The 20,909-nt window shown below is 35.0% G+C and overlaps 1 protein-coding gene across 10 annotated transcripts in view; it reads left to right on the top strand.

The window, feature by feature from the left end:
• Positions 1-20,909, top strand: part of DENND6A (DENN domain containing 6A) — a 72,336-nt gene that overhangs the window by 15,461 nt on the left and 35,966 nt on the right. For 4 of the 10 annotated variants that reach the window (XM_086367365.1, XM_086367367.1, XM_086367364.1 and 1 more), the window contains exons 2-12: positions 1,717-1,755; positions 1,852-1,894; positions 8,913-9,025; positions 11,237-11,317; positions 12,417-12,522; positions 13,112-13,191; positions 14,221-14,283; positions 15,079-15,134; positions 17,686-17,808; positions 18,316-18,411; positions 20,432-20,526. In XM_086367365.1, coding sequence (XP_086223491.1) covers positions 1,717-1,755; positions 1,852-1,894; positions 8,913-9,025; positions 11,237-11,317; positions 12,417-12,522; positions 13,112-13,191; positions 14,221-14,283; positions 15,079-15,134; positions 17,686-17,808; positions 18,316-18,411; positions 20,432-20,526 — 895 coding nt within the window. Of the gene's footprint in view, positions 1-1,716; positions 1,756-1,851; positions 1,895-4,697; positions 4,804-6,314; positions 6,453-6,491; positions 6,610-7,483; positions 7,507-8,912; positions 9,026-11,236; positions 11,318-12,416; positions 12,523-13,111; positions 13,192-14,220; positions 14,284-15,078; positions 15,135-17,685; positions 17,809-18,315; positions 18,412-20,431; positions 20,527-20,909 lie in introns of those variants that run through there. The other 6 variants (XM_086367370.1, XM_086367373.1, XM_086367368.1 and 3 more) reach the window with 5 other exon arrangements.

Consider the following 20,909-nt stretch of genomic DNA (forward strand, 5'->3'; position numbering starts at 1 on the left):
AGAAATTGGGATAGGCTTTATGGCAGGAAGATGGCCTCTGATATTTCTTAAACTGCAGGTAATTATTTTTTTCCTTTTCATTTTACTTTTAATAAGTAATGATTTGTATTTCTTGGAATCAATTGAAAATTATTTCTTGAAGTAGCTACCAGCTGGTAGCTCAAGATCTCTTTAGATTTTAGGCTACAAAAAAAAAGACTTTATAAACTTTGAATTGCTGGCAATTCAATTGGTAAATTTTTTTAAACTTTTTACTGGAGTTTAGCTGACTTATAATGCTACGCTCGTTTAAGGTATACAGTAAAGTGAATCAGTTATATGTATACATATATCCACTCTTTTTTACATTTTTTTCTCATGTAGGCCATTACAGAGAGCTGAGTAGAGTTTCCTATGATGTTCCTTATTGGAAGTGAAAGTGAAGTGAAAGTTGGCTCAGTTGTGTCCGACTCTTTGTGACCCCATGGACTATACAATCCATGGAATTCTCCAGGCCAGAATACTGGAGTGGGTAGCCTTTCCCTTCTCCAGGGGATCTTCCCAACCCAGGGATGAAACCCAGGTCTCCTTCATTGCAAGTGGATTCTTTACCAGCTGAGCCACAAGGGAAGCCCAAGAATACCAGAGTAGGTAGCCTATCACTTCTCCAGAGGATCTTCCCAACCCAGGAATCAAACCAAGGTCTCCTGCGTTGTAGGTGGATTCTTTACCAACTAAGCTATCAGGGTAATGATCAGGTAGATATGAAAAAGATGGAACAATTTTATATATATATTTTTCAAAAATACTGGAGTGGGTAGCTGTTCCCTTTCCCAGGGGATTTCCCAACCCAGGTATTGAACCCAGGTCTCTTGCACTGCAGGCAGATTCTTTACCATCTGAGCTGCCAGGGAAGCCCATAGTCCTTATTAGTTAAATCTGTTTTGCATGTAGTAGTGTGTATGTATCAGTCCCAATCTCCCAGTTCATCCCTGCCCCCTGCCATTCCTGGTAAACCTACATTTGTGTTCTTTATCTATGACTCTACTTCTGTTTTGTAATTTAAGTTCATTTGTACCTTTCTTTTTTACATTCCACATATAAGCAATGCCATTTGATATCTGCCTTTCTGAGTCTGACTTATTTAGTATGACAATCTCTAGATCCATCTGTTTTGCTGCAAAGGGCATTTTTTTAATGGCTGAGTAATATTCCTTTGTATATACATACCACTTCTTTATCCATTCCTCTGTTAATGGACAGTTACGTTGCTTCCGTGTCCTGGCTATTAAGAATAGTGCATTTGGATGCATGTATCTTTTCAAATTATGGTTTTCTCTGGTGTATGCCCAGGAGGGGGATTGCTGGGTCATACGGTATTTCTATTTTTAATTTTTTAATAAATCTTCATACTGTTCTCCATAGTGGCTGTTCGAATTTACATTCCCATCATCAGTGTAGAAGGGTTCCCTTTTCTCCACAGGTAAATTATTCTTGATAACTCAAAATTTCACCCAAGTTTTAGAGATAACTTTGGTTTAAAACAATTTTTTTTTTTTTTGCCAAATGTAAACCCTACTCAATTCTCCCAGCTTCTCCCGTTTCACTGTTTTCACTGTGAACTGTTTCATGAAACGATTTGATAATAGCTGACTAGTATTTTAGAGGTCCCTACTAATGTTTGTAGTATATACTTCATATATTTATCTAACAAAGTTTACTCTCTTTTTCTTCCAGGTAATCTATCCTCAGCATTCCAGACTTACTGATAAAGAAGTAAGTGAATACATTGCTCTAGGTTGTTTACTGTTGTATTTCTGTTTTTATTGGTGTGTATGTGTCAGCATATATAGTTTTTGTTTTCTTTTTCAGAAAACCAATATTTGCTATTTGTCTTTTCCAGATTCAAATTCAGGTAACTATTTTTCATGTGGTGTTTCTGTTGAATTTTATATTGAGAATACTGATTTTGTTCTTAATATGTGAAAATTAATTAAAATAGCATAGTAGTCTAGCAAAGTCATTTTCAGCCTAATGGATTAGTGATTTTGATATCTAGTTTATGATGTCTAGTCACATCTTATGTTGGTGTTAGTTGTTCAGCTTTTAAAGTAACTATTGTCTCGTAATGAGGTAAAAGAGCATGGAGCAATAAACTGTTGAAATAATAAGCCTGAAAATCAGCAACATTGGTGTGTTTGAGGATTTATAGGAAGTAGTTTTCTTTTAGTTCCAAGAACTCTGTAAAAGTAGGGATTTAAAAAATATCAGGGTGAACATGGTTATAAAGCCTGGCCATCAGTTATTTGCAAAAGTTTATATGAGTTAGTATATATAAAGCATTCGGAATAGTGCTTGACTATAGAAAGTATTTTATAAGTGTTTGCTATTATTAAACGGTTTTGCTGGTCTCTTTCAAACTCTGTCTTTGTGTGACCCTAATTGTTGAAATCTTTCAGGTTGCCTTTTGTGTTTCACTTCAAAATAGTTTTTCAGGCTTAGAGTGACCAGAACACAACTTCTTAGACCACACAGTTAGAATACTGTGACTCAAAGGCACTTCAGATTCCTTTTCCTTTTGTGGTTACTTCTAATATCCTGTTAATTTAGTTTAGATAATCTGATTTGGGAGACATGACATTTTAGTTTTTTAAAGCATTTTCTCTTTTCCTTATAAATGCTCTAGAGATTTTCTCTATACATTTCGAACTCAGCTTTCATGAAATATGTAAGGAAAAAATAATTTAGTAAAAAAAGATGGCTTTGAGAAATCCCAGGAGGACTTTTGTTGTGACCTGGATTAACAGACTCTTTTTGCATGTTTTGCCTGTTAATGAAAGGATGTTAAAGCGCACACATGTAGTTCTGATTTAGTGAGTGTTGGATTGGACTTCCATGATTAAAGGTCAGCTGAGTTGTATGGATTACAGGATAAACAGACTTTATGTGATTGGAATCCCAGTGGATTACACTGCACACTCTTCTCTTTCAGATCATTCAGATCATGGCTGGTTTTCATGGCTGTCTTTCACCTCTCTACATGCGCATCAAAACTAAGAAGTTAATTGGATAGTCTTTTGTAGTTTTGTAGTCTGTATATGAGTCATTTTCTTATTGGAACGTAAACTCAAGTGTAAATCTGGAAAATGAGAATTTGTTCAGGGAATTCTCTGGCGGTCCAGTGGTTAGGACTCCATGGGGCCAAAAAGAAGAATGTGTTCAGTATTTTAGGCGTTTGAATGACCCACGTATGTTTTGTAAAGCCTTTTTTATAGGCTGCACATCAAATGAAGTGTGCTTCTTTTTATTCAAAATATGGTTGGTGCTTAGAAGTAAAATCAACCTTGCCATTTTAACAGATGAATATTAATCTAGACAACAAGAGACTCTGCATTTTGTATATATTTGAGATCGCTATTCTCAATTGCGATTGTCCAAATAGTTTGTTTCACTTGTGCGTTCATTAAATGGAAATTGAAATCAGTACCATGCCAACTTTGGAATGGATTTGATTTTTTCCAAGATAGCTGAATTGTTGCAGAAGGTGGAGTAGAGCAATCTCTAGGAGAGAATCATAATCTAGCTTTAGTTTCCATGGTGCACACTCTAAAAAAAAGCAAAACAGCATTTAGAGTCTATGTTAAGTTATATAGATAAAGAAGAATTGGGGATTCTCAGTGGGAGGATTTGGCAGTCCACTTCCTTCCCCCACTACCAATACACACACCTAAGGTACTGTGACTTGAGAAAAAAGTTTTGTTTTTTTGTTTTTAGATTTCAGTCTTTTGTTCCATTTGAATGGCTTTTATCTTTAGGAACCTATGTTTAAAGGATGGTTTCTCTCTGATAAATATTTGTCAGCTATTTTTCTCATTATTTACTATAATATCATTTGGATATATGCATTCCTGATCCTTAGGCTGTGATGGATAGCCAAGGACTATAATCACCATGTTCTAAACCTGACCAGAGGGAAAACTCAGCATTAGTAGAGAGTTTCAAGTAAAGATGAATCCAAGGGAAAGATTAATCCTTATTCTGGATGGATTAGACGTAAGATAGTGTTTGTCTCAACAGATTTTTTTTTTCCTCTGTAAACAGCTGGGATATCGTCATGTATTTTACACTTCTCAATAGTGAAAACAGTTCTCCTCACATTCTCACACTCATCTGTATTGAAGGACAGTTTTGATTTTTAAAAAATTTCCAATCTGTTGTGGACCAGTGCTTTTACAGAATGCTATGCACATGAACTTTTAGAACCATGAAAAGGGGAAAAACCATATGAAAGTCCGGATTTGTCATGGGAATATCAATTTGCTGTAAGGGCTTCTAAATGTGTGCTCTCAATTTGAGTTTTTATTTTGTCATGTATTGTAACAAGAGTCAGTCTGTGGACTACACTTTGAGAAGCTCTGCTCTAAACTCCTGTTTCTCAGCATGTCCAACTCTCATCACAAAGAGAGTAACCACATAGAGTTGGAGGCCAGGAATGGAGCTCACGCTTAAAGTCTCATGTTTTCTTTTATTAGTCTTACTCTGATCTGCTCTATAGCTGTTTTCTGCTGAAATAAAAATACTCTGAAGTTGTCTCTTCCCTTTAGAAAAAAATATGTAAGTTTTTTTCCCTCAAATCTCAAGTAATATTTTTGATATGGGAAAGTGTCTTCTGTTTACCTGTAGCTTTGCAGGCTTGGTTTCATTGGCAGATGTAGAAGATAAAATCATCTGTGCCCTTGATAAATAGGAGGAGAGCTGTTTGTGGCATACTGCTTGGTGTTTGTATGGGAGTTGCTGAAACTGACAGGACTGGCCCAGAAACCAGTGAGTTCAGCAACTCTTCAGTCAGAGGGGTACTTTTTAGAAGGATTTTTTGTTTTTTGAGAGGAGAAAAGAAACTTTTGATTTGCTCCAGTTGGCAGTGAAGTACCATAAAAAAAAGATTTATGAGATACAGTTCACTCTTATAAAATGTACAAGTCAGTGATTTTTAGTACAGTCACAGAGTTGTGCAACTGTTATTGCCTCAGTCAGTTTTAGAAAATATTTATCACCCGCTCCATGCTCCATTGTCCTTCTCTTCCCCTCCCCTCACCCAGCCCTAGGCAACCACCTGTCTGCTTTCTGTCTCAATGAATTTACCTGTTCTGGATATTTCACATTAGTGGAAGTGGTGTTTTGAGGTCCATTTTAACTTGAAAGAACCAGTATGATATAATAATGCTCAAGAGTATCAGCTCCAGATTCAGACTTCTCAAGGTTCTTCTTACTCTACCATTTAGCAGATTTATTTCTTCGGATGATTACCTAATTTTTCTGTGCCTCTAATTCCTCCTCACAAACAGGACTAACAGTGGGAACTTACCTGAGAAACATGAAGACCAGATGAGTTAATGTATCCAAAATGTTCCTGACAGTGCCTACCACAGAGGGAGCACTCATTGAAATGGGCGCTCAATTCATGTATTGAGCTGGGGGTGGGTGGAACCACTTCTGAAGCAGACAAAATAACGACAAAGTTTTGACCTGGAATTCTGTTTGATTTCTCTTCTAACAACTTAGTTGTTTGGAAAAGGATGTTGGAGGAAGGCTACAGGAACTTTCTTGGTATAAAGAATGTCGGATTATTCGTTTGTTTTCGAGGCTAGTAAAGATTATGTTAGATTAATTAAAGTAGAATTTTCCTCAGGCTTTGGGGGTTTGCTGAGCAAATCTGCCATTTCCTTATTACCTGCTACTTTTATCAAGGAAAGGATTTTTGTTGTTCTTAATCAAGAAGCCATGTAAAGGTATATTTTCTTTGGAGAGCTGCCATTTAATCTTAAAATTTGTGTAAATTCTTTATTCCTTTATTTTAATAAAGAAAAAGTAATTTCCATTTACTTTTTCCCATTTTTTGTTAATAATCAGAAAGCTGTGGCACACATTGCATGACTTTTAGGTCTTTTTGGATCTTTATAGATCTTCCGTTTTCTTAGTATATTGGGTAAGATGCTTGGAATTCAGTAGAATCATAGGTTGGTTGTGGAACTTTATTTTAGAATTATCGAACATAACTGCCGAAAGTGACTTTTAGGATGCCTCTTACTTTTATTGACAAGTCACTTAGGCTAAGTAACCTGTAGAAGGTTAATTATTGATGGACCTGGGACTACTTCCCATTGATCGTGACTCCTTTTTCCTCAGATTGTAACTTTTCCTTCATGTTCACAGTCATACTTCACCATCATTCATGTGTAATCATATTTCTTACGTAGGGGTTCACTCTATTATTAAAAATAGGCAAACTGGATGGGTCATACTAACAAGGTAGATTTATTTTTGATGAGGTTGTAGGGTATCAGGATTGCCCCACCCTCCACAGGTATCGTTTTCTTAAAGGCAAATATAAACAACCTGGTTGCCCATCCGTTATGCCTCTTTTCCTGCCCCATTAATAGTGAAGTCAGGATTGAGAACAAAGGTCTGCCCAGGTAAGGGGTTGATATTCCTTTAGTAACCTTTTGTGTGTGAAGGGACAGACTTCTGAAATATGAAATGGTAACCATTTACCTCAGTTCACAAAGACATTGGCTAAAGCCTTTGTGACCTGGTGATCTAGCTTCCCGACCAGTTCTGTACAACTTGCAGGTACAGCTGGCCACTGGGAAATTCTTACAGCATGCCCATGATTTGGAATGGAGCTGGGTGGGTAGGGATGAAGGCCTGTGGGAACTTAATTACTTTCTTTCCATAAAGCTCAGCATCCCTTCAGAACCTATATTTCTCTTTCTTAAAATCCATTGCATTTTCTCTGCTGTATCTTGCTAAGTGTCTCAGAGAAATTAGTGTGTACTTCTCAGTGGATCTTTCTGTCTTCTAAAGAGAAAAACTGAACCATCTGTGTATAAATCCGTTGGACTAAAACAATGCTAGGAGTATTTTCCATTATTTCTGGTCTCATGTGTTTTCCTTATTATAAACCGTCAGCTGTAACAAGTAAAAAAAAACTGAATTGACTCACTCTCCAGTCCTCTTTGTTTCTTCCCTTCTCCACCAAAGAAATACTAGTTTCTGTAATTGCATGTAGGTATATAAACTGAGTTGCTTTTTAAAAAACTTAAATGTAATATCAAGCTGGGCTTCTCTGATAGCTCAGTTGGTAAAGAATCTGCCTGCAATGCAGAGACCCTGGTTTGATTCCTGGGTTGGCAAGATCTGCTGGAGATGGGATAGCCTACCCACTCCAGTATTCTTGAGCTTTCCTTGTAGCTCAGCTGGTAAAGAATCTGCCTGCAATGCAGGAAACGTGGGTTCAATCCCTGGGTTGGGAAGATCCCTTGGAGAAGGAAAGGCTATCCACTCCAGTATTCTGGTCTGGAGAATTGCATGGACTTTATAGTCCATGGGGTTGCAATGAGTCAGACATGACTGAGCAGCTTTCACTTTCCCTTCTTTTATGAGAACTTCATGTGCTAAAGAAACAGAAGTACTTCTGTGTATAATACTAATATACTAATAATAGAAGTACTGCTGTGTGTAATAATGGTAAGAAACTCTTGAGCACATTCTGTATTTAATCTTATTAGTTCTAAATACAGTAACTAGGAAGAATCTGAGTGACAAACTGCTTCTTGTGTCTTTTACTTTTTAGAACATTTACAGTTTTTTGTAATTATTGCCTGACAAAGTAATGTTTTAAGAGGTTTGCTAAAATGATTAAAGTTTTAAACCTTTATTTATAATTGAAATGATTAAAATGGAAAGTCTATTACTTGAACTCTTCCTGAGTCTGCTATATCTTTTTTTTTTTTTTTAATTCTCATTGTGAAATATAAAACTCACACAAGGTCAAGAAATCGAACTTTGCCAATACCACAGAAGTTGTCTCATGTCCCTTCCCAAACACTATTTCCTTCCCCTCTCCTAAGGTAACCACTATCCTTGATTCTTTTTTTCTTTTTATTAAAACATTGTAATGTAATTTTAATAATTTATACTCCATTTACAGTTATTGTAAAATATTGACTGTATTCCTTTTAATGTACAATAATCATTATAGCCTCTCTCACATCCAGTAGTCTATACCCCCCACCTTCCCACTCCCTCTATTCCCCCCACCCCTCACTGGTAACCAACCTTTAGTTCTCTGTGTCTGCAAGTCTGCTTTATTTTGTTAGTTTTGCTTACAGTTTGTTTTATTTTTTTCCCTTCTACATAGAAATGATATCATACAGTGTATGTCTTTCTCTATCTGACTTACTTCACTTATCAGAAAACCCTCCAAGTCCATCTATGTTGCTGCAAATGCAAAAAGCTCATTCTTTTATTCTGGCTAATATTCTATTGTGTATATGTGCGTGTGTGTGTCACATCATCTTTATCTGTTCGTCTGTTGATGGACACTTAGATTGCTTCCATACCTTGGCAATTGTAAATAATGCTGCTGTGAACACTAGGATGCATGTAGCTTTGCAAATCACTATACTGATTCTTACAGTATTAAGTTTCTTGCTTTTGCTTACAGTTTTATCATCCAACTGTACATTCCTAAACACTATAGTTTGCCTGCTTTAAAAAAAAAAAACTATATAAATGGATTTGAACAATTTGTGTTCTATTGTATTTAGTTTCTTTTGCCCATTATTATGTTTGTGAATCAACATTACACACACACAGTTTTCAAAAAGTTTTAATTACATGGAGAAAACGGAATAGGAAAAACAGTAGAGGGACATAAGATGTTTGTTTTACTAATGACTTTGCCTCTAACTAGAAAAGATGGCTTTGAGCAAGTCACTGAATCTGTCAGGGTCTCCTCCTTTTTCTTCTCTAAAACATGATAAAATGGGTTTCAATATGATAGGACCTCTTTAGCTCTAAAATATAGTGAAACTGGATAACTAATGTTATACTGTGCTGTCCTTAATTTCTTTCATTTTTGTTTTCATTAGGTTGTCTTGGAGATACCCAGTTTTGTTTTAGATTTCGACAGTCTTCTGGGAGGAGGGTGTCACTGCATTGTCTCCTGGATCAATTTGACAAAGATTTACCAGTTTACTTAAAGGTTGGAAAAGTAGTAATAGAATAATGTCCATGTGAGAGGAAACTTTAGGACCGAGTTACCTCTTACAGCATTCAGAAAAACTGTGCTTTTGTTTTCTTACCGTGTTAAACTGTTGGATTTCCTAAGTGAATCTGATTCATTAGGATTTAGTATGTGAGTGAAAGAGACTTTTTAAAGTTATTGTTCTTAAAACATATTATAATGCCATTGTGAATAATAGAAATTAGAATGTTGAGGTAATTTTCTTTCTTGTTAATAGCTCTTTGTTAAATGTGGAAGCAGGGTGAATATCACCCAGAGTTAAAGATTCCCTGTGGTAATCCCTACCGGCTTTACAGTACAATTACTGTTGTCTCTTTGATTTTTAAATGAGCTTTGGTTTGCAGTTATTGTCTGCTAAAAACAATGCTAATAATTCAGATGGTTCCAGAATTTCTGTTTGGTACAGTGGTTCACACTTTAACTACATGAAGAATCATTCTATCTGTATGTCCTACTAGCACAGCCAATAAGAACTTGACATCTTTTCCCTCAAATAAGTATTTACAGCTTACCTTCCGTGTTCTACCAATGACCCTAATCTTCCAGTAAGCAAAGCCTTTAAAAAAATGTCTTTAAAATCCTTTAAAATGTCTCTTATAGCCATCTCATCCTTTCCATGACCTTGGCTATCACTACTAACATATTCTTTCAGCTGCTGATAGCTTGTTTGTGTTCTTGGCCTTGTATCAATAAGCATATATTATCTTACTAATGAGATTTCCAGATGGCTCAGAGGTAAAGAATCCACCTGCCAATGCAGGAGATGTACGTTTGATCCCCAGGTCAGGAACATCTCCTAGGTGAGGAAATGGCAACCCACTCCAGTATTTTTGCTGGGACAATCCCATGTACCGAGGAGCAGGGGGTGCTGCAGTCCGTGGGGTCACAGAGTCAGAAGTGACTAAGCACACACATCTTATTAATCCTCCCTATATTGTTCTGAGACAGTTCCTTTTGCAAACTTGAGGGCTACTGAGGATTACAAAATTCGCCCAAAGACACCCATCTCCTGTCTTTCTCAGTGCAATATATTTTATACAGTGTTCCTAGCTAAAGTGTGCATAATATATTACATAAAACAAATCTAAAATGATTACCTATTGCTTAATGAATAAAGAGCTAATGATAGTACTGTTTCCTGGTTCTCACTTTTTAGGCCTTCCAAGATAAAACTTTACCTTCTGAATTTCTAGCTTAATCTTCTTTCTATACATGTGTCATATTTTAGCTAAATTGAACTATAGCTTTTCCCTGAGGTAGCTTGTATTTTTTTGTCTCTGCATGATTTTGCTCAAACTTTTGACCCTCTAAACCTGAAATGTCTTTGTTTAAGTCATATCTATTCTTCAGTACCTAATTCAAAAACATCTGCCTCTGTGAAATCTTTACTGATCACCATAGACAGGTAATCTCTTGCCCCTTGGCAGAAGGGAAAAAATACTACTTTGTGCTTTTTTCATGGTACCTGCCCTCCTTTTACATAATAGTCATTTTTGTACTTGTCTTTTCTCTCTTAGTTTGTGATCTTCTTAAGGAACTATGTCTTATGCATCATTTTATCTTCTCTAACACAATGCGTTATTCAAAGTAGGTGGTCAATAAATATTTGTTTAAAGAATAACAAGGAACTGGGCCAGAGTTTATTCCATTAGGATGTAAAAATTTTGCAAGTTTTTTTGGAATGTAATTGCCTTTCAAATTGTATGTTGATAAACATTGCAGTGTTTCATTATTATTGGGTGAAAAATATAGCAGTATATGTAGGACTCAGATTAACATTTAACTCCTTTTAATTTCTCTCTTGAAATTTTGTATTAGAATACCTCAAAAATTGTAGGCAGATTTTTAAAACATTAAGTGTACCATTGGGGAAAACAGAATTTGATTATTTTCAATTTCCGTTAACTACCACAGATATAAATAAAGAATAAAAACATTAAGTTATAGAAGGTTAACTTTGTACATTAAGCTATAATTATTTCATCTTTAGGCAAGTTAGCTGGTTTCTATCTGGCAGTTATTATCATGATAGTTGTTTACATTGGTGGAAAAGTATAACTAGCTTTTTGTGTATACTTCACATCTCAGTTTGAGTTTATAAAGGAACTTGCTATTAATAGTAAAGAGTTGATATATATGTATGTTTTTAATTTGTCACTTCTTTCATAGAAAGATCCTGCCTATTTTTATGGATATGTGTATTTTCGACAAGTTCGGGATAAAACTCTAAAAAGAGGCTATTTTCAGAAGGTAATTTTCATATACATTAGTGGAAACATTTTTACATCGTGGTTAGAAGAATAGAAATTATTAGAATGAACAGTCTTTAAAGTTTCATATTTCATCTTTAAACATACTGGAATTTATATTTTATCTTTTTTTTTTTTAGATTGTAGACATCTGCCCTTAAATTTTTAACTGCTATTGAATTTTGCCTTTCTGCTATCTATGTGCTAGATTCCTGGCAGTAAGTTACAGTTACTGTATGAAACTTTCAAAACTCAGAACAATCTGTTTAATTTTCACATTTTAGAATAAGGGAAAGAATGAACAGATTGTGATATAGTTACAACGAATAAAAGTCTGCAGTATGTTTTTTTGAAGAGCCACTAAATATGCTTGACCAACTTCTTAGGCATTACTGCTCCCACTCTAAATGTATAATTTTTTTGTATCTAAATATATATATATATATATATATATATAAATATAAAAATATAAGTTAGTTCCAGTTTGATCCCAGCTGACAGGGAGGGACACACTGTTACCTACTGTAACTAGAGTATGCCCTGGCCGTGTATTGATGCTTGGTGGAAAGGTGAAAAGTAATTTTCAAGAAAAATAGATTTTTAAAAAAATCAGCATATTCTATATCTGAAGTGATCATAGACTATAAAGTGACAATTTTTAAGAATGTGGCTAAAGCCATTGAACCCTAAAATATAACAGCCATAGGTTTTAGTTTGAAAAAGCATCATCATTTGCATTTTCTTTATTAGGAAGAGTTTATCTGGCTAATTCCTAATATTGCTTTGCTGACAAAAATAGTAGCTAGGCTTTGAAATTATCCACGATACTGATTTGTTTATAGGAAATTCTTTTTCCTGGAGAGCAGGAAAATCTGTGACTATGTCTTTATGCTCTTAAAATGTAGTAATAAGGTTAAACTTCAGTGTTCTGCCATTCTAGTTTTACATTCCTTTTAACTATCTACTGTCAAAGCCTTTTTATTTTCAAATCCACACTTTTTGCTGAATTTGGCTTGTTAGTAATTGGTTACATAAGAAATGACAAACTTAAATTATAGTCATAAGGAAATTAAACACTGTTGTTTTTTTTTCCCTTGCAGTCCTTGGTTTTAATCAGCAAGCTACCTTATATTCATTTTTTTCACACTGTGCTCAAGCAGATAGCACCAGAGTATTTTGAGAAGAATGAACCTTATTTGGAAGCAGGTAAGTTAAATATTGTATGAGTTATGTTCCTCTATAAAGGAGTTTTAAAATTTTTACTGGAAATAAGTGAAAAAAGATCAGTTAAGAATTTTGAGGGTTATCTGATGGAGAGATATCAAACTATGCTTCTGGCGTATTTACCTACAAACAACACAGACCCTATCTTTTATTATCTCCTTTTGAAATACAGATGATGCTTATTTTTTGGATAATAATGAACAAATATTGAGTTGCCAATTCCGATACTTAGAGTACTATTAAACAGAAATCCTATGTCACTTGATACAGAAAGAAGACTTCCTCTAGGTTGTGTGCTTTGTAGCTGATTTTAGTAGTAATAAGTAAGAAAACTTCTTTTAAAACCTATTCATTTCAAAGCATATGTTAGCCAGTTTGTATCCTAGAACATTGGTGTGTATCTTGTGAAATAAAAGTTATTTCAGTTCTTTTGCCATTTATCTTCCATCCTTCCAAGTGTATTTTTTCTGCCATATAGAAAGCAAAAAGTGGAGTTCTAATTTCTAATGTTCCATTGTTAATATTTTAGTATTTCCACTTATACTAAAGAAATATTTTACTATATTTTCAGCTTGTAATGATGTTGATCGATGGCCTGCACCAGTGCCAGGGAAAACATTATACCTGCCTATTATGGGGGTAGTAATGAAGGTAATGATAGCTTGTATTTCATTTGTCTCTTTTTTTAAAGAACTGTAGGAAGTTCACGTACGCATTTTGCTTTTTAACTCCCTAATAACGTTCAGTCGCTTTGCAGCTTTCACTTCTTTGTCCTTGGTGTAAGGAATTACAGAGGTACCACAAAACTGTTGGTCACACAACTCCACAGGGCACCAGTCTGTTTTCATCCTGTAGAGTGTGAGGATGGTGGTGTTATTCTTAATAATACTTGTAAATGTGAATGCCACCTCCTAGAATTGTACAGCTTCATGGTCCTCCAGAGATGGATGGTATTGCAGAGCACGTGTAGAATTGAGTATGAGTTAGTAAACTTTAAAAGAAATTAGGAAAGCCATTGATTCTCAGTCTTATGAAATCTTTTTAATAGCATCTGGGTATTGTTCTCTATTAAGCTGTGTGGTTTTTGTTTTTAATATAATGAGTTAACATTTTGTTCTCAGAGTTTGTGTAAATGTGCTCTAAGTGCTTTTGCCATTCATTTTCAAGTTGGGCTTATTTTTGGCGATGTTCTCTCTTCAGATGTCCTCGTTTCTGTTCTGTTTTTCCCCCCCTCCTAAATAATCAAAAGTTGCTCTGGGTTGAGAGTTCTCATGGTTCCCTGTGAGATATATCCCGTAGTTTGGCAAGCCTGAGAGGGTGTGTTTGGGTGTGTGTATATTAATGAAGCAAAGACTGGAACAATAAGCAGGAACGGTATGTAGTTGATGTCCTTTTCTGGTTTTCAGCACGTTTGCTTCTCAGTGGGTTAGTGATTTCTGTGTGTGGGAATGTGGAGACCTTGGTTCACTTACCTTCTGCTGTGACTGAAAATAAATACAACTTTTATTTTGAATCTTACAAAAGTGTTTTGCTTTCACGGCTTTTTAGGCATTGCTGAGTATACCTTTCAGCTTCAGGATAGACTGAGTGCTTCTGATCCCTTCTTGTACTGTCACTCACAAATTACTGTATTAAAAAAGGTCATTCTTTTGTAGCCAGAGTTATTTTCTTCTTTTTCAGGTCCGGATTCCCACATGTCACGACAAGCCTGGGACAACTCAAATAGTGCAGTTAACTCAGCAGGTAGTATGGTACTGTGGTAGAATAATCGAGCATATATAGTCTCTTTAGCAGAAATTTTCAACTAGCAAATTTAGAATTTCTTAGATTTATGTTACATTTCTGAATATCACTGAAATATCCCATTAAATAATTTTTAATGAATTGATAATAAGCTTCCTAATGTTGCTCCGTTTTTGTTGTTGTTGTTCTTTCTCTGGTAGACACTGGAGAACTCAGAATTTATACTGTAATTGTGAGGAAAAGGAAAAAGCTATCTTTTGAAAAAGATTAAACAAGGTTTGATTCTAACAAAACCTCTAATCTTAGAAGAATGGTCAACAGACTTCTGTTTGGGGAAACTTAATCAAAAGGATTATGTAGTTATGATTGCCTTTCATTTTCCCCGCAGTTACATTTGTTTGTGGGTGGGGATGAATTTTTCATTTGAAATTATTTAACTGGTATATTAGCACTCCCTTGTTCTTTGAATTAAATAAAAATGGAGAGCAATAGGAAGACTAATTTTGCCTGTTGTATATCTCAACTAGTATTATGGAAGTATTTCATACAGTTGAGAATTAATCTGACATCTGACTACTGGATTAATGCTTTATCTGTGGAATCTGTGTCATCCTTGACCTTCTGCTGTGTTAGGGGAGACTGATAACACCCATTCTCTTTGTAGCTGCTTCTGGAGGAAGAGAATCCTAAAAGACAGAGAGGGCAACATGGCTTACTGATCATGAGTTAGATTTTAAAAACCAGTTTCTGTAAATTTCAATGACATCTTGTCTATTTGTCTTTTTTATCTCCTAGGGAGATGCTCATATATCTGTTATTTTACCTACTGTTCATGAAGTGGATCTTTTCAGGTAAAGAATAAAAAATTTTGTTAACTTCCTTGTCTCATTTGCTTTATGATATTGTTATTAATTTCTTTAGAAAATGAATGTTCCTATATCAAATGTGGGAAAAATTGGAAAAAAACAAATGATTCATTCCTGACTGCACATCATTTTCTTTGACTCCTAAGGAACTTTGTGTATGGACAGAGTATTATATGGTAGAAACAATTTTTTTTTTGTTTGGTTGGGTGTGAGAACAGTAAATGATATTTTTTTTCCAGGGATGGCTCTTTTGGGGGACTTGCAGGTAGATTGGGAGCATAAAGCTTGATTCTCCAGAATGAATACAAAAGTGGTGCTAAAGAAAGATTTTAGCATTTTAGACATTTAGCTCTGTCATTTCCCTACAAAGCCCTCATTGTAGTAATTAACACTGCAGTTAACTTAATGCGTACCACCGGTGTCTATTAAAGGTTTCCTCTCTTGAATATTTAATACTTATCTCCCTCTCAATAAAAACCACTTTGTATAACAGATATTACCAGTACAACACAGAGCTTTCAGAGACTGCTTCATCTTGTAACTGTACTTCCTATCTGTTTGTGCCTTTACTAATAACATATTGAGGGCAGGAGGAGAAGGGGACGACAAAGGATGAGATGGTTGGATGGCATCACCGACTCAATGGACATGGGTTTGGATGGACTCTGGGAGTTGGTGATGGACAGGGAGGCCTGGTGTGCTGCAGTTCATGGGGTCGCAAAGAGTCGGACACGACTGAGCGACTGAACTGAACATATTACTATACTTCAGAGAAAAACTAGTTTGCAACTTTGATGCCTTAAGGGCATCCTGCGATTAAAGTTAGTTGGTCAGATGTTTTTCATACAGGTCTTTTCCATTTTTCCTTTGCTTATTTTAAAATTTTATATATAAATTATTGTTTAAAAATTATATATATAATTATATACATTATATATTTTTATAAATTATATATATTCTACTTTTCTGTAAGCTCATGATTATTTCAAAATTTTATGTATTTACTTATATAAAATGTATGCATCTATATAAAATTTGGAAACAATCACAAATGTACAGAAAAGTGGTCAGTACAGTACAGAAAACTTTTTTTTCCTAGAACCAATTTATAGTCAGTTGGAGACCTGATGCCCCGATCATCCCTTAATACTTTAGTGTCTATTTTCTACAAATAAGGACTCAGTGCAGCCATAAACATTGGAAAATTAATAATGATAATACCATCTACTACTGAGATCACATTCAAATGTCGCCAGTTGTCACAACGATATCTCGTTCAGAGTTGTCTGTTGCATTCAGTTGTCATGTGTTTTTCAGTCTCTCTTAGTCTGGAACATTTCCTCAGTCTTCCTTTCATGCCCTGACATTCTTGTGGATTACAGGACAGTTATTTTACAGGAAGTCCCTCAGCTTAGGTTTGTCTGGGGTTTACCTGTGATTAGATTCAGGCTCTCTATCTTTGGTCGGGAGATAACCAAAACTTGCCTTCTTACTGATAATGCTCACTTTGATCATTTCATTAGTTTGGCGTTCCCCAGCCTTCTCTATCGATATTTTCCCTTTTGTATTGTTTTTATTTTTGTGTTTTTTTTTTTTTTTTTTTGCTCTTCCTTACATATCTTTTCTTGCCTTTGAGTAGTTAAAATTAACTTTCCCTAACTTCCAGCTCACAAATTTGTTTCATATTTTTATACTTAAAAGTTACTTGTTTTTTTTTTTCTTTCTTTTTCTTTGTTGTGTGTATATGTTTTCAACTAGGTAGATCAGTTGTGATTTTTATAAATAGATAAGTAGTTTTCCTCTAATCTACTAGGAAAAATTTTGACCTGGCTAGGAGGAGATGTAACTTAGGCTAGGTAATGTATCAGAGTTTTGTTCCTATATGCTTCTGTCTAATTCCAGGGCTACTATAAAAATGTGCAGCATTTCTGTAGGGAGAGGATCTTCCTAGGAAATCATTCTGTTGTTTGGCATTAGAACCCCACTCCATTGTGATTTCTTTTCATCCATCCTTTAATGATGAAAGCATTAACATTGAAATTAAGTACATCTAGTAAATATCCTTTAGAAAATTAATTTTTTCTTGTTTCCTTCAACATACTTAAGAAATTCAAATGTAACAAAGCAGTATTGATATACTAGATGTACCATCAGTTCAGTTTGTACCGTATGGTATAGTAATTTAATAATTATCTTGTATGCTTTTATTGTTAGCCATTCTGTGTGTCAGTATATTACATTAATATTGTAAATATTTACATTAAATTTTGTAAAATTAAAATTTACATTAAATTTTATATTTAATTTACATTTAATTTTGTAAAAATTGGAATAAAATCACTATATATTTTATGTGGATAAAAGGAACTTATATCTCTATGCATCACCATATTCTGTGTAAATGGATTTGTATATCAGTTCAAGGTATATATAGCTATAAGAATTGTATCAATATGAAGTTTTTAGAATCACTATATAGGAACTTAAACCTTGAATGGATAAGTAAGACTGTCTCTTCTGTGTAAACACCTTCCAGGTGTTTCTGCCCAGTTTTCCTTCATAGTCAGATGCTTTGGGAGCTGGTGCTGTTGGGTGAGCCCCTTGTGGTCATGGCACCGTCACCATCAGAGTCTTCAGAGACTGTATTGGCACTTGTTAAGTGAGTATATTTGGTTCCTGGTGGTGATAGTTACAACACTTTACCATCTGTGATTGTTTGCACACTCATTGCATCGATCTACACAATAACCCTGTGAGAAGGTAGTACTCATTATAGCACCATTTATTGATGAGAAAATTAATTCAGGCTCCATTAGGGCTGGAACCATGTTTTGTTTTTTTTCTGAATAATAGGCATGCTCATACACTCACATAAAGTTGGCACCTGATAGATACCAGTAGTGCGAACAGTCAGTGTCTAGTAAAACGCATGTAGTTAGTGAATGACAGAGTCAGAGTTTCACCCAAACTTCTCTTAAATCCAGTGTGTTTTCTGTATTTTAGCCACTCGGTAATTACATATCGCCATTGTCCTGAAACAAGCTTACCATTTATTGAAACAGATAATGATCTCAGTGGGGTAAACTCTGTGTATAGAGGTTTTATAGTTACTATGTAGGGCCTTTAATTTCTGTCCTTTGTTTCACATGTGTTTCTTGCTCCACAGCTGTATTTCCCCATTAAAGTACTTCAGTGATTTCCGACCTTATTTCACTATTCATGATAGTGAATTCAAAGAATATACTACCCGTACTCAAGCCCCGTGAGTAAACAAAATAACTTTTATTGACTAAATATTAACCTTTATAACCAAAGCATTTAGAATTATTTTTGGTAATAATTTAAAAGTTTAAAATTTGAACTTATTGCGAGATTGATTTTGTAAAGGTACTTTTGAGGAGCAGCTGGTAATAATTTCACATTTCAAGAGTCAGTATCTTATTTTCTGTAAATGATCTGCTTTACCGGTGGAAGCCATAATTGTTATTAATAGCTAGCTACCCAACTGTAGTTTTAGTTCTCTTTGTTCTTTGCTTCACGACCTCTTACAGTATCAGTTATCTTTTCTTGCTCTGTAACTTCCTTTTCCTTCCCCTTCCTCATTGAATCACCATACAAACATATAAAAATTCTTCTCAGTCTATAAAAGGGGAAAAAAAAATATCTTGCCTTTCCCTCTTAGCTCTTGCGCTATTGCTCACCTTTTTTTCATAGCCTAGTTTCTAGAATAACAATAAAAATTTCCATTTACTGTCTCCACTTCTTGGTTTCCTAGCTGCTTCTCAATTCATTGCAAGTTGATTTCTTCGTCTCTGCTGAAGTTGTTTTTGCTGAGGTTAAGAAGACCCTTCTCACTGCCTTGAACCTGTGGACACATTATTGCCCTGTTTTTTCCTGCCTTCCCTTTTCTCATGACATTGAATCCACTGACCTTGAAAACACTTTAATCTTTGATGCCATCTCACCTGACTGTCTGGTGGTGCACTCAGTCTTCTCTGCAGACTTCTCTTCCTCTGCCAACCCCTTAAATGTTGGTGTTCTCCAGTATTGTGTTCTGGGTTCTGATATCAGACCGATAATTCTTTCTGAACAGTCTTATCTGTACCCACGGTCTCTGTTAACCCCTACATAATGAGGACTGAAGTTTGTCTTCCTAGTTCAAATCTTTGCAAGGTCTCGACCTCTATCCAAGTTTTTGTTTTTGTTGTTTTTTACTGTGTTGCCACCTGGATATCTTAATGGCACCCAAAACTAAACATGTTCAAACTGATTTCTTTTTTGTCTCCTCATTTTTTCCCCTAGTTCCATGCCTCTTCCTATTTTCAGGAAGGAATGGTACTTCTTTTTACTTAGTTATCAAAAACCTGAATTGTCATAAATTTCTCCTTTTTAATATGCTCCACATAAAGTTTACCCAAATTCTGCCAGTTCAACATCCTAAAATATCTCTCATAAATTTGTTATCTTTTTCCAAAGCTCTTTTCCTAGTCTTACTATTTCTAGTCTGTTTCATATCTGCTGTTTCTTTTCCCCAAACTTCTTCCCCTTTTTGTAGAGCATTTTCCAAATCCCCCACCCAAGTGATCTTTCTAGTAAGTACATTTTTATTTATGTAACATTCCTCTATTTGGTTCTCTAGTAGCTTCTGTTTGCCTACAAGATAACATCTAAATTTCCTAGCATGTAAAGTTGGTACTTAGTGATCTGGCTAGCATCTGCCCATCTGCTTTCATTTCAGACTGTTCACGCTTCCGGCTTTGTGCTTTAAGAGTGCTGAACTATATGTAGTTTTACAAGTAGACCATGATCTCACTTCATCTCTTTGCACATACTGTTCATTCTCATGTATCACTTTTTTTTATACCCTTGACAAAAAATTCCTGTCATAATTTATATACTATTATATATCAACTATACTTCAAAACAAAACTCCTATTCATCTTTCATATCTCTGTACACATGTCATTGTTTCAGTGAATCTGTCCTTTAGTCCGCTGGCAGACATAGTTTCTCCTTTGTAATTCTTGTACATTTTATATCACCTTCACTATATTCTAATTTCTGATATTATAATTGGGTATGTATACCCTTTTTCCTGTGTGGTTTAAGAAAGACCGTGTCTTTTCATCTTTATATACCTCATGCCAAAAATAGTGCCTGGCATGTAGTTGGTACGTAGTACCAGTGAAGGAAAAGATTATCTATTGTTCACTCAAAATAAATTGTAAACTGATGGGACATGCGTTTTTTGGTGACTTTGGCTTTGTTCTGTTTTTATGTAGGCCCTCAGTCATATTAGGAGTGACCAACCCTTTTTTCGCAAAAACACTCCAGCACTGGCCACACATTATTCGAATAGGAGACCTTAAACCTGCAGGTAAAGTTCTTGGTGTTCTTGTTTTAGTGTGTAATGTGGATGAGCAGGTTTGTTTCTTCCTGTTTGTTTTCATTGCTTGGTTACTTTTTAGTTATGTTGATGGCAAACTTCTTTGAGACAACTGGAATAAAGCCTTTGAAGGAGAGCATGACTTCCAGTTAAAATATACAGGTTCTTAAATGTGTAAGCCATCATGTCCTCCTACCAAAAATGCACCTACAGTGTTATATGAATTAATTATAACAAAATGAAACCTCAAAAATTTGAGCTACTTTTTATATATATATATTAGTATAAGCCCAATTAAACAAGATTTTCCCAACACTGCTTGAATAAAACCTTAAAGAAAGTTCAAGTTACTCAGTTTAACACAAAATTCTCAA

This window comes from Bos grunniens, chromosome 22 (assembly GCF_055505025.1).
Source record: "Bos grunniens cultivar Pamir isolate PY7600 chromosome 22, Bosgru_T2T1.0, whole genome shotgun sequence".
Lineage (NCBI taxonomy): Eukaryota > Metazoa > Chordata > Mammalia > Artiodactyla > Bovidae > Bos > Bos grunniens.